Here is a 14,469-nt window from a genome sequence, read left to right as displayed (position 1 = left end):
GCAGGAAAAGGTGCCCGTGCCACACAGCAGCCCTTGCCCTTGCTCTAGCACTCTGATTTCCACTATGGAGCTTGGTGGGCAATTATGTCTGCTTGCTATTCTGTACCCTTTTCACTTGCCACACTGAATTTGACTGCAGAAAACCAAGTAAATTTTAGCAACGCCCTTGATGCACGCAGGATCTTTGCAACTGGAAGAGAACAGGCCCAGTAGTAAGGAGACCTAGGACTTCACTCTCTGCTCATCACTGTTTGGCAGAGAGGCACCAAAGCTCTCATGACAAGTGTGAGTGAGCTCTGAACTGCAAGGCAGCCCAAAGTTAGCACCTACCTCTACAAAGCACTCAGCTGGCTGCCTGGCCCTGCCACTTTGTGAACACAGGGACCAGCTCTACAGCCTCCACTCTGCACTTGGCAGATGGTCTGGATGGAGTTTAAAGTATCAACAGGACAAGGTTTAAGAAAGTACTATACAACCCCAGAAAGTATTTTGGCTTATTGACACAAGCTTGCCAGGCTTAATGGAAATCCAGCATTCAGCTTGCTAGAGCAGACAGAGAAGCACAATGACAGAGCAGTTTTCACATCATCTGCAGTACTTACTGTTTAGGCAGTAACTTCCACACTCTGCAGTGAGTCAGCACAAAACAAAACAAGAACATTCTCGGTTTATTTTTTTACAGCATAAAAATCCCCCTTTGCCCCATTTCATGCCCACCATTCTGTAAATGCCTGATCCTCGCTTCCCATTTGCATATATCACTCTTTTATTGCTGTTATACCCCAAGTATTTATATTTACCTGCTCAAAACACACAGTGATGTAGATAGTTAGGGCCAGCATCAAATCCCTTTGCTAGTCCTAGTTTTCAAATGCTAGTGACTTGCCATGGTTTACCTAGAAATCAGCTCTAGGCAGGGGAAAGGAAAAGTTTGCTGTTCCAGCTCACCTTACAGTTAAGTATAAAAATACCTTTAGCACTCCTCATAGCTTGGACAGAAGATATAAAGCCCAGCAATGCCAGCAGAAACTCTACTGAATCCTTAGCCAATGACGCATTACAATATGAAGCAGTATCTCATATATTTCATACCAGAATCATTTAAGTTGAGTTTTAAAAGTGGCATGTATAATTATGGAGAATGAGCTGTAGTTCCTCACAAGCACTTTATTTTTCCAGGGTGTGGGGTCAGAGTAGCCCAGGAGCAGGCAGCTTGAAGACTGCACCTTCAGCTTCTCGCACACTGAATGCACAAACCAGAACTCCATTTTGAAATAGGAGTGGACACACATGTGCATTCTGCCTTAGCTGTGTCTACACTCTACCAAAGAAACATCGGTAATTGGTTTGAAAAGTCTGCTCTGGATTTATCAAGGCTGTCATGGATTAAAGTTTGATTTTGGGCCCCTCACTACAAGAAGGATGTTGAGGTGCTGGAGTGTGTCCAAAGAAGGGCAATGAAGCTGGTGAAGGGTCTGGAGAACAAGTCTCATGAGGAGCAGCTAACGGAGGCTGGGGCTGTGTAGCCTGGAGAAAAGGAGGCTGAGAGGAGACCTTATCGCTCTCTACAACTATCTGAAAGGAGGTTGTAGTGAGGTGGGGGTCAGTCTCTTTTCTCAGGTAACAAGTGATAGGACAAAAGGAAATGGCCTCAAGTTGCACCAGGCGAGGTTTAGGTTGGATATTAGGAAAGTAGCGGTGGATTTGGCAGTGTTACATTAACAGTTCTACTGTTCTCCAACCTAAACAATTCTATGATTCTATAATTCAGGAGAGACTTTCATGCTCTTTGCACATCCATCAACAAAAACGTGGATTTTTGGTGGCCACTGAGGCTGCACAACTGCAGGGGGGTAGAGAGGCACCTGAGGAGCAGCCACAGGCAGCAAGAACTCATGCTCTTGAAGACCCTTAAAAATAAATTAAGGTTCACAGAATCACAGAGGAAACAACACCCTGCATTCAACCTAAACCAATGGCACAAGGCCCTTCAGACTGTCTCTGAAAGCCTGGACGCCCATTCAGGTTATGACAGGGAGGTGAGCGGTGGCATGCCAGCCAAGCAGCAACAGTGCCCATGCCAGGGGCAGATGCCATGGTGGGCAGCTCAGCACACTGCCTTCACGGCTTAGCACAGGTCAGAAGCAGATGAGCAGTGAGGAGCTGTGGCCTAAGGGTCTCACTGAATGGGCAGGCAACCACACAGCCAAGCTGCATAGCATTCACTCGCCTCATCTGCCCTCAGAGCCCTTGGGACCACTGCAGATACCATCTTGAAGTCAGGAGCTTCGCATCCTGCACAAACCTGGAGAAACAAAATTGCAATTCTCCTTCTTCCCTACAGAGAAGCTGGGATAAATGACGTTGCTCCAGCTATTAGTTAGACCACAACAACGTAAGCAAATGAGTTTCTTGCATTGTATTTTAATAAAATGTTTTTGTTCTAAGATACTATTTTTTTTGGAAGAAAAGGCCAATCTATTAATCACCATTTAATCAAAACCACCACTTTTAACTTTGAAGTTAATGCCTGTGAGAAATGAAGGAGTGGGTGAAGACAATAATGTCAGTCAGCTCCTTTGAACTGAGTTCACTGTTACATTACAAAACCTTCCTTTGGGAATTTTTTAAGCTCAATCCTGACAGAAGGGAAACATCTCCATCTAGCGGAATAACCCAAAGCAGGTTATTTCTCACAATCTGAGCAGTTTCCTGAATCTGAGGTTTGAGTTATTTTCGTGGCTCTGAGGAAAGAATAACAAGCAATCTGGACAAGTTTTCCTACTGGGTGGTCTCCATCGCTATACCAATATATAGCAAATCCCTTATAGGGTTTGTGCAGATGGTGAAAATAGCATCAGAATAGTCAGAGTCTAAAAATGACCTGTATCTGAGAACAGCATTTGTTGTGAGCCCTAGGGAAGCTAAAATTACAAGGGTTATCAATGCTCATGTTTCAGGATGCAACATAATCACTGGCTGGAGGACGTTAGCAGCAATTCCCCCTTTGTATAGCACTGCATAATTAGGGATGGCCACCACAAGCAACCAGATACCAGGCTGCTGCTATCTGTGGATCACAGCTCTGTGCTGGGATAACAGTTACCATGTTTCTAAATAAACAAGTGAATTCTTCGTGGCATACATTGAATGCACATGGATACAAAGGGAGTTCTGGACCCCAGGGTTTCTATTTCAAGGCATGTATACAATAGCAGTTGTACGCACTAAATCACTCTTACTTTTGTGATCAACTCCAGATCTCTGAATACGTCCATTATCAGCACAGGCTGGCGAATGAAGGGATTGAGAGCAGTCCTGCAGAAAAGGACTTGCAGTGCTGGTGGACAAGAGCTGGACAATGCATCCTTGAATCCCAGAAGGCCAACCACCTCCTGGGCTGCATCAAAAGAAGCACGGCCAGCAGGTGATTCTGTCCCTCTGCTCTTCTCTGGGGAGACCTCTCCTGGAGTACTGCACCCAGCTGTGGAGCCCTCAACATAAGGAAGATGTGGACCTACTGGAGTGGGCCCAGAGGAGGCCACAAAAATGATCAGAGAGATGGAGCATCTCTCCTTAGACGACAGGCTGAGAGAGTTGGGGCTGTTCAGCCTGGAGAAGACTCTGGGGAGACCTTAGAGCAGCCTTCCAGTACCTGAAGGGGACATACAGGAAAGCTAGGGAGAGATTGTTTACAAGGGTGTAGTGACAAGGTGCAATGGTTTTAAACTGGAGCAGTGCAGATCCAGATTATGTATTAGGAAGAAGTTCTTTATTATAAGGATGGTGAAACACTGGAACAGGTTGCCCAGAGAGGTGGTGGGGGTTCCATCCCTGGAAGCATTCGAGGTCAGGCTTGACAGGCCTCTGAGCAACCTGATGTAGTTAAAGATGTTCCTGCTCACTGCAGGAGGTTGGACTAGATGACCTTTAAATGTCCCTTCCAGCCCAGTGCATTCTATGATTCCATGACTCTATGAAATGCAGCCATCATTACCTTTTTGGCAATGTTGCCCATCGAAGCCCAGGGGACAGTCACATTCATAGCTGTCCTTCTTGGGAACACAAGTGCCTCCATTTGCACATGGTGAGGTCACGCAGGGGTGGGCAGCGTTCACCAGGTTGATTCCAAAAGTGAAATCCTGTTTCACATCTATTGCTCGATCATTTAAGATAATCTATATGTTGAAAAATCAAAACCAAAACCAAAACAAACAAAAAACCAAACCAAAACAAAAAAAAAAGGATAAAAACACATGCTAAAAACTTCCAAATTCCGAGTATTGTACTGCTAGTCAGAAGACTTCTCTAAAGACTTCAGAGAAATGTAACCTTCAAAACTCAGCCAAACCCCCATTTCTTGTAGTGTGTGTTTTCCAGTCACAAGAGATCCAACTCATTCTACTGCTCACTCTGATCCACTAGAGATTAATTTCTTTTGTGTTTTAAGACATAGCCTTAGGCAACCCCCATATGGGGTGAAGCTGTGTGAGATTTGCCAGCCTTATGTCTAAACACTGGTGCCTGCTTTGTAGCTGAGCTATGAGCTAGGACTGTAAAATTAGATGAGCAGTGCTGAGGAAAAGCATTTCTGAGATCAGGAAACCCCCAGGAGACGAGTGTTGACAACAGAAATACTAAGCAGAACAGATTGTTTTTCACATTTTCTGTTGCTTTCTAGTATCTTGTCTTGCCTGAAAGAAGCTAGAGTTAAGATGGATGAAAACCATAATTAATGACTTCACAAAACTCTTTGTATGTAAAATGAAGAGAATTGTTAAATATTGGTGTTCTTCTGTGTCAGCAATATATGTTCTCCAGTATAAACTGATGTTTATATAAACTCATCTGATATCTTGGCAGAGAGATTACATGAAAGTAAGAAGTCCATTTTCACAAACAAAGAGATTTTAAGGCCAGAAATGAGAATGGTAATAGTTATTCTGGCTCCTGCACAACTCAGACGATGAACTTTGGGCATCATGACAAACATATATACTATGTTTGAAACAGCACTAAACAATCCTAACAGCACAAAAACATCCAACCCATTGTACAGATGGAGGAGTGAAGACCCACCACCTTTTCAGCTTCCTTCAATACTTCTGGCTATGTTGTTTTGGAAGTGAATAACACTCCACTGTTAAAAATGTGTCTGTTATTTCTATGCTTAAACTTATCTTCTGCTTCCAGCCATTGTTTCTCATCATGCCTTTTTCTGCCTCATTTCAGAGCCAGGTACTCAAAGCAGACCACAGTAAAGTCTCACTAGCAGACCACAATAAAGTTTCTTCTTAACTTGATCTGGGTAAACTAAACAGATTGTGATCTTAGGTCTTTCTATACACGGCACATTTTTCAGTACTTAATGACGTTTGTAGCTTTATTTCTGTAAAATTCTCCAAAATCTTACTACGTGTAAATTCAGTAGTCAAGTAATAGTCCCCCAGTCTCCAAAAGACAGGCAATACTCTTCTCTGACATCCCATTCAGGCCTCTTGAAAAGGCAAATCCACCCTCCTAACTACATCAGAAATGTCAGTGCTCATATTTGGCATTTGCCAATCCTTACCAGTGCCTCTGTTCTCTAGGGTACAACCCTTCACCTTTTAAGTGGGACCTATGTTCATTGCTCCTAATGCTCCTATCTTGCACTCCAAAATGCACTGTATTTAGTCAAGCCTACCATTCCAATTAGTCAAGTGTACCATTCCAATTATGTTTGTATGACTAATCTGTTCCCATCATTATTACACAGTGCCCCAGCTTTCTTGAACTTCAAGATTTCTGCTAGACAGCTGACAAAGATAGTGAAAAATGTTGGACTCAGTGATATAATCATTTATATTGAATCGTAGTTACCTTTCTGTCATTGATCAATCATGATGAGATGCACTATCAGAATTTTTTATTTGTTAAGTAAATCTGATGCAATAATTCACTCATTTATAACTAAGAGTCCAGGGCCACCCTTTAAGCTTTATCCAAACTATTTTAAGTATGCCTAGGAAGACCAAATGTTATTTCAGTTTGAACCTTCTTTTGATTACTTATTAGGACTTACTATGAATTTACAGATTTGTTCTCAGGAAGACAACCAAATCCACACATACCTGACCCCACCTAATGCCTGTGAACAATGAAAAGACCTCCTCTATTTATGTGACCCATGTGAAATTCTAAAAGGGAAAGGCAGTGAGATGAGCAACTACTGTGTGGTATAAGAACATGCTAGTTGAACTGGGATTCACTCTAATTTGCACCTTCTTTATCAGTCATTACTGCACCGGTTACATTCATCTATCTATCTATCTATCTATCTATAATTTTTTTATTTATATATGATGATACAGGGCATCCTGATCTAATCACTCTAATCTGTGCGGAGCTTCGTGTGTCATTCTAGGCTTGATCCCATATGGCTTCTGCTCATTTATTAGTACAGTATGGAAATGCACATGGGGACTGGCAGTGGTAATACTTATTGACTGTTAAAGCTGGAGTGACTTTTCGTCGTGAAATATGTGTTTAAAGTACTTCATGGTGGGCTCCTGAGGTGAAATACTGGATTATTTTGAATATTGTCAGTGATATAATGGCAGGTTTCCACCTAAAGTATGCACTTGATGGTATGGAAATAAGTGACTCCAGGGTGTTTCTCTGGGCACATACCTTCTGGATGCTGCCGCTGAAGGGTCTGAGGATCCCAGAGTTCTTCTTCACAGTATCATAACTAGGGACTCCACCAACAAATATTTCAGAGCTGCACTTAATCTGTGTGAAAGCCCCCTGCAAGAAACATAAGAACCACATTTTATTACGCTAGCTGGAATCATGCCTGTATCTTCAGATTAGTCTACAACAGAGGTTATAGCTTACTTTCACACCTCTTTACTTCTGTTAATTGCATTTCTTTGGAAATTCTCTTGAGAAAGACACTGTAGGATACTCTTTACTGACTGGGCTTTATCCTCATCAGAACTAGCCAAAATATTTCAAGTATTTCAAAATGGGAATACTGAAGGAAGAAAGAAAGGAGACTGACTTGTGATTTCTGACTGCAATAACTTGAGACACACTGATGTAAATCTAGAACCAGAATGAAGTTCAGAACTTTAAAATCAGAGCAATGTCCAGGCAACAGAGAGTAATTTATTGTTTCCAATGTCTACGATGATCCATAGTAAGTTATGGGGCTGAAGAAAGAAACATTGAGTTTGCATTAGTTACCAGAAACAGTTGCTCAGGACACCTGATGGGACTAATCAGGGTACTGGCATGAACTGAAAGATGTTGAACAGCTAAGGACAGGATAACTGTATAATTCCAGTCTTGCAGAAGCTCCTGTGATTTCTTTTTTGGCAGCTCCCAGACAATCTCCTTCTGTAGCTGCACTTGTCATACTCAGAGAAAAAAAAAGGGAGTATTTCTCTTGACCCACCTATCTAGGTCTCATGTGCTACATTTGAATATTTCTCACCCAATTTGTTTCTTGACAGACAACTGGAATTTCAATTTATCCAAATTTTTCAAGGAAAGTTGAAGTTTTAAATAGCTTCCCAGTTTGCAGAAAAAAGGTAAATTCTTCTGCTAGCATGATATGGAGTCTGTTTTTCTGGCCACACTTTCCACTAGGAAAGAATAAAGGACATTTTCTCAGTAGTTCTAGCCTCAGATTCTTGGGATAAAATTATCTCTGTGAATGCATCTGAGTGCTTGGAGTGAATACTCCACGTGGTACGGTAAAATTTCATCTTATTACAAATCTGACTCACTATGACCTCTTACCGAGGGAAGAGTAAAATGCAAGTCATAATTGTCTGAGTATTGAAGCCCTTACTCTGTCCTGAAAATTACTTTTGCAAGGAGAAGACAATCAAGCAATTTTCTCGTGGACCACTTTTCCAGCACAGTATTGAGAGAGAGGTAAAGAAAGGGCTTTGTGCACATTATTTTCAACATTATCTTTTTCCAGGTGATGCATTTCACAATGCACATGTTATTCAACAGACTTAGTCACAAACAGTGAGTACCAAGAAAAAAAACCTCAAGAAAAGGTATGAAACAAACATTAACTGTGAGCCCAGTTACCTGGCAGGAGCAGGTAAGATTGTGATTTCAGCTGCCTTAACAACAATCCATGTCCTCAGAGGGAAAACTTGATGCGCAAATTTCCAGTTTGGGGTTTAAGAGAGTTTTTGCCTTTTTAAGCTTGTAAGAGCCTCAAGAGCAGCCTGGGCAGTTTACCATGCAGTCGTTTTATAGTCTAACAGCCACATTCATGACAAGCCACGACACATGCTCACCTCTGCCATCCCTTCCACTGGCTTTTGTTTGTCCACTTGCAAAATACCATTCTTCGCTGTGCGAGACACTCGCAACTCATGCCACTGACCCAGACTGACAGGTTCTTCACTCCTGTTTCAAGGGGAAGAAAACTTTCAAGTATTTTACACTTTTGCCTTTCTGATATTTGCAAATATCGTTGTGATGCTATAAAGTCAAGTCCTCTGGGACGATTTTCTAAATAAAAATAAATCATCCTGTTTCATTCCTTATAAGGAAATAATGTAACTGCTGGGCCCCAACAGCAAAGGAAAATGAGACCATGTTTCGACAACAAATAACAAGCACTCTACTTTTATTTATAAATAAATCATTTCTGCAGTCAGCATCCATTTCATCTACCTCTGAGCTAATTCTTCTGCTTAGTCATTTATAATGCATAAAGACAGATTTTTGTCTCGGCTGTACATCCTCATTTCACAATGACATAAGCCTGAAGACAAAGCTTCCCACTTAATGGTGGGTCTAGTCCCACATTCTTCACCCTCCTTTAAAACAGAACTACTTTGTGTTGGCTTATCAGCTCTATTTATGCAGCCTGGTACAGTGACATCTACACACACACACACAGAGCCTGCCTGCTGTACATTAAGGGGAAGTAACTAAAATATGACCCTGACGAGATCCTGGCTAGGAACAATAATCCCCAGTTGTGCAAAGTATTCACCAGTCTCAAAGGAAGCATTTTAAAACTCTTCTTACAGTCTTTATTAGTTCAGCACTAATATGAATAGCAGCCTGTATAAAGGGCAAAACCACATTGCCCTTTACAAATTCTACAGAACTTTATATTGTGTTTTCAAGTGTCATTTTACTACATTATTTAAAGCATTTTATATCAAATTGTTATATTGCAGCCTTTCCTCCAGGAGCAATGAAAACTTGGTTTTGATTCACTGGTCAAGTTGGAAGAATCAGAAATCTAGCTTTCAATGAAAATATGAAAAAAAAAAATATGTTTGGGTGAAATAATTACTTGTATTTTCAAGCTGCTTATATTTGTAAAAGAAAAAAAGAGATAAATTAAAAATTTAACGATACATTTCAAAATGAAAGAACTGAAAAAAGTGATTTGAAACAGTGAATCAACAGTTATTCAGATGCTGATTTTAAAAGGTCTGTAACTTCAAAAATGTGAAAATAAAAAAAATTTTTTTTAAGCCTGAACAGTCAACAAGAACTTAAAAATCTTCCTGTTCTATCTATTTTGCTCCTGCAAATTTTCTCAAAGCCCATTTTCATATATGTGGATGATGCTGGCGATATTACTTTGACACTTAGTTCAGAAAACCTACATAAAACCTACATGAAAAAATTTCAGTGCTATTGCCTGGTCCTTTTTTTTTATGTAGTAGCATTTGGGGTTTAACTACCCCACATAAATCAATAGGTAATAGAATTTAATCACCCTGAAGAAGTCAATATATACATATATAGGAACCAGACATAGGAACCCACAAAGATGCTGAAGGGAGTGGAACATCTCCCTGATGAGGAAAGGCGGAAGGAGCTGGGTCTCTTTAGCTTGGAGAAGAGGAGGCTGAGGAGTGACCTCGTTACTGTTTATAAACACATCAAGGGGGAGTGTCAGTGGGACGGAGCCAGGATCTTTTCAGTGATGTCCAGTGATAGGATAAGGTTGCTGCTGGAACATAGGAGGTTCCACAAAAATATTAGGAAAAACTTCTTCCCTGTGAGGGTGACAGAGCCCTGGCACAGGCTGCCCAGGGAGGTTGTGGAGTTTCCTTCCTTGGAGAATTTCAAAAATCGCCTGGACGCGTTCCTGTGTGATCTGCTGTAGGTGATCCTGCTCTGGCAGGGGGGCTGGGCTAGGTGATCTTTTGAGGTCCCTTCCAACCCCTGACATTCTGTGATTCTGTGATTCTGTGTGATTCAGACAGGTTTGGCCACCTAAAATCAGTGGATACATACATATCATCTCCTCTGCTGATCGTGCTAACCCTTTTGATCTGCTAGATTTAATTACAATTAGGGATGACTAAGCCTTGTAGAGTCATCATTTCAGAGCTGCTGACTATTTCTTGGCTTTTTGATACCAATTCGAGTTTGGCAATGCTTTCGGCAGGCATTTGAACACTTCAGGCTCTTCATGTGCTGTGGGGTTAAGGATTGCTTTTCCTCATAAAAAAATGAAACCTAAAAAATACACCAAATTATGAAGATCTTGATCCCGTGAATGCCTGGCCAAGACAAATCTCAGGTGACAACAAATTCACCTCTGAAACATCTTGGTAAACAGCTCAGGTTCTGCCTGTGTCCCTGCTCCTTCATGAGCTCTGTGCACATATTGTGCTGGTAAAACCCAAGTGTCACCAATGTCAGCTTTCCTAGAGCTGTTGCTGATCTACATAGACAAGCTTGCCTCATCCTCAATCATTAATATATTATAATATTTAACAGACTGGTCCTGTGGAAGAGATAGTCAGGATGACCAGCATTACATCCCTGTTTAGGATAAAAGGTAGGCACGAAGCAGTGTGATGAAGATCAAGGCAGACTTTTAAGTGGATGTTGGCTAAGCAGGCATGAAAAAATGTGTAATCCATATATTTTAACACTGACAGAGCCGATGTCAGGGTGTGAGTTGCACATGTTATCTAGAAAAAGAGCCGAACAGGACATCCTGACAGCTTTCAGTGAAGCTTGCTGGTCCTGTTACCCACCTATCTCACCTTGCTCTTCCTCCTCAGTGCATGTGACCCAGGTGCTAGATGGTGTCCTGCTCAGTCTTCTCCTTTCCAACAGAAGGGGACAGTTTCTGCTCCCAGGCACATGCCTGTAGCTCCCACCACATTTTACAAGCCTACATCTCAGTTAAACTTTAGACCAAGGTGTTCCCAAGCACTATAGTACCCTTGCAGGGGAAAAAAAAAATTAAAAAGTCTACTTTAATGTCTTTTTAGATGGCTGTAATTAGAGAAAGATTGAAGGTTGTTGTAAGCAGGGCTGTTTTGAGTTGGAGCAAAGGTCTCTGACATAAGCTATTTCTGCCTCTTCTCAGCAGGAGAAAAAAATAGGGCAAGTATGGAGCAATTCTTCCCTTGATATATCCTCCTGGCTTCTGGCAACTTGTCATTTAGCAATTTCCGGAGTCAGAGGCTGCATCCGTACAATTGCGTTTGATCTTTCTCAATGGAGCTTTCTTGAAATTTGTCCCATGTTTGGGGTTTTTTTTAACCTATTTATAGTTCTGGCATCTGTAACATGCTGCGACAATTAGTTTCCACAACTTATTTATGTGCTGTCTGGAAAAAAGTCTTATTTTCTTTGCTACTTTTTAGATCACAGTTTCATTGGGCTCCTTCTAATTCTTCCATACTGAAAAAAATACAGAATAATCATTCCCTCATTTATCCCCACTTCATTCACAATTTAAAAACCTTTATCATACTTCCACCAAACTCCTGTCCAGGTTGAAGGGTCCTGCTGTATTTGTGGAAGCTGTTTGTTTCCCTTCCCTTGATATCAACACTACTCTTCTTTTATAATTTTGCTAATTTCTTCTGAAATGAAGTGACCAGAATGAATCACACAGAATCAAAGAATCACAGTACGTTAGGGGTTGGAAGGGACCTCAAAAGATCATTGAGTCCAACTGCCCTGCCAGAGTAGGAATCTCTTAAGTACGTCACACAGGAACGTGTCCAGGTGGGTTTTGAATGTCTCCAGAGAAGGAGACAATGAGAGCAACTGTTCAAGACGGCACACTGTGTGGATTTTTGCAGAGTCATTGTTCGTATTCTGTTCCTAATAATCTTCTTCATTGTACTTACATTTCAGTATCTGTCTCTAAGCAGTTAGCTGTTGCTGTCACAGAACTATCCACCATAACTCTAGGAACTTTCTCTGACAATGCTAACTGTACTGCTACAGCTTTGCATTGTTAAGAGTTATGCATTATTTTGCATTTGTTTCCTTGAAATTTCATTTCTCACTTTGTCATCTGAATGGGTTTGTTTGCATCAGTCCTCATCCAGTGGAAAATTAGTACATTTCTCCTAATCACAGTGTAGCCAAAATTCCTAATGTCTATCCACAGAAAACATACGGTATGTAAGACTTGCAGACAGTGTACACATTTTGCATAAGCTTTATAGAGATTATTTCTAAATAGTATGTCAGCCTAGTCAAACTGGCAGCCGCCTGGACCACATATCCAAGGTAGTGAGTGCCTGCTCAGCCCACTACCTTTTCAGACGAGCCCAGGGAACAACTGCCCAGAGACTGGGCACTCAAGTTACACAGAGAGAGAACAGCCCTTTTGAGGCATTTTATTTTTCCTAACCTAGACATTAATCTTAGGATGTGATAAATCATTCTCAAAAGGTTTGTCTTTGTTTAGGAGCCTGGATCACTCATTTAAACCGTATATTCATCTTTTAGACTGCTGAAGTTACATAAATTGGGTATTAGCCTCAAAGGGTAGATTTAGCTTAGATATTAGGGGAAAGTTCTTTATGATGACGGTGGTGCAACAGTGGAACAGGTTGTCCAGAGAGGTGCTGGAGGCTCCATCCCTGGAGACATTCAAGGTCAGGCTTGATGGAGCTCTGAGCAACCTCATCTAGTTAAAGAAGTCCCTGCTCACTGCAGGGGAATTGGACTAGAAGACATTTAAAGGTCCCTTCTAGCCAAACACATTCTATTCTATTATTCTATTCTATTATTCTATTCTATCCTCAGAACCCATCACTATGAGGAAAGGGGGGACCTAGAGGAATATCTTCCTGTCATACCTCCAGCCCAGTACTTACTGCCTGGAACTTGAGATCTGGGAGTAGGATGCTCACAAATGCAATATTGTGCAATCCGGTGGCTAGAAAGTATATGCATAAAATATTTACAGATCCTCTAATTGGCTACAGTACAATGTCACGGAGGCCAGAAGGGAATTTCTGCAATACCGCATAGAACAAAATTTGTAACACTGATAATGAAGCTTTGAAACACAAATGTATGTAGGAAGAAAATCCTGTCCTCTTGTATGCAGTTCTGGAGTTTCTGTGCGCCCTTAGAAGAAGCAGGCACTAGAGACTGATGGTCTTTCCAGCCCACTCCTTTCCTGAATCAGCATCGTGGCACTATTGAAAAGGAAACAGAAGCAAAACTGCTTACCTGATAACAGCTGTTCCTGAGCCACAGTCGAACCTAAACTCCACATATCCAGCCACCATATTAATGGAGAGGAAGTCCTTGCTGTCTGTGTCGTAGCTGTACAAAAGGACACCAGTCTCTAAATCTGGACGAAATGTCATCTCAAACTCCATGAAGGACAGGTAATTCTGTGGTTCCAAGGGCCAAGGTGTGCTAGCAAATGACCTTAAGGACTCGTTGAACTGAGGAATAGCCAAGGTGAGTGCTGGAAATCCAAAACACACAAGCAGGTCATTTGAGGCTCAAAGGTAAGGGATTGACTTCTACCAACCAGCGTCCGTTCTTTTGTTGGGTACTTAAAGCTAACATTAAGAAAAACAACCTACAACTTTGGTCTTCAAAATGATTTTTTTTTTTTAATCCTAGCCAACACTGCTTCCCTCCTTAATCCCTTCCTTTCCCAGGAATGTATTTGTATTGTGAAGCTTTGCACTCCTTTTCTTTAGTGAATCACAGAATCATAGAATCACAGAATGTCAGGGGTTGGAAGGGACCTCAAAAGATCATCTAGCCCAGCCCCCCTGCCAGAGCAGGATCACCTACAGTAGGTCACACAGGAACGCGTCCAGGCGAGTTTTGAAAGTCTCCAAGGAAGGAAACTCCACAACCTCCCTGGGCAGCCTGTGCCAGGGCTCTGTCACCTTCACAGTGAAAAAGCTTTTCCTACTATATTTGTGGAACCTCCTATGTTCCAGCTTGTACCCATTGCCCCTTGTCCTGTCATTGGACGTCGCTCAAAAGAGCCTGGCTCTGTCCTCCTGACACTCATCCTTTAGACATTTATAAACATTAACGAGGTCACCCCTCAGCCTCCTCTTCTCCAAGCTAAAGAGACCCAGCTCCTTCAGCTTTTCCTCATAAGGGAGATGTCCCACTCCCTTCATCACCTTTGTGGCTCTGTGCTGGACTCTCTCCAGCAGTTCCCTGTCTCTCTTGAGCTGAGGGGCT

The 14,469-nt window shown here is 41.8% G+C and overlaps 1 protein-coding gene across 1 annotated transcript in view; it reads right to left on the bottom strand.

Moving 5' to 3' along the window:
- Positions 1 to 14,469, bottom strand: part of LOC104272831 (pikachurin-like) — a gene marked incomplete at its 3' end in the record, with an annotated part of 57,221 nt that overhangs the window by 2,163 nt on the left and 40,589 nt on the right. The window contains exons 14-17 of the mRNA XM_009867933.1: positions 13,483 to 13,726; positions 8,307 to 8,418; positions 6,673 to 6,789; positions 3,998 to 4,178 (exon numbers count right to left, since the gene is read on the bottom strand). Of these exons, the coding sequence (XP_009866235.1) occupies positions 3,998 to 4,178; positions 6,673 to 6,789; positions 8,307 to 8,418; positions 13,483 to 13,726 (654 nt within the window). The remainder of the gene's footprint in view (positions 1 to 3,997; positions 4,179 to 6,672; positions 6,790 to 8,306; positions 8,419 to 13,482; positions 13,727 to 14,469) is intronic.

This window comes from Apaloderma vittatum, unplaced genomic scaffold (assembly GCF_000703405.1).
Source record: "Apaloderma vittatum isolate BGI_N311 unplaced genomic scaffold, ASM70340v1 scaffold13704, whole genome shotgun sequence".
Classification (NCBI taxonomy): Eukaryota; Metazoa; Chordata; class Aves; order Trogoniformes; family Trogonidae; genus Apaloderma; species Apaloderma vittatum.
The sequence above is the reverse complement of the archived record's forward strand: the minus strand, read 5'-3'. Positions and strand labels throughout refer to the sequence as shown.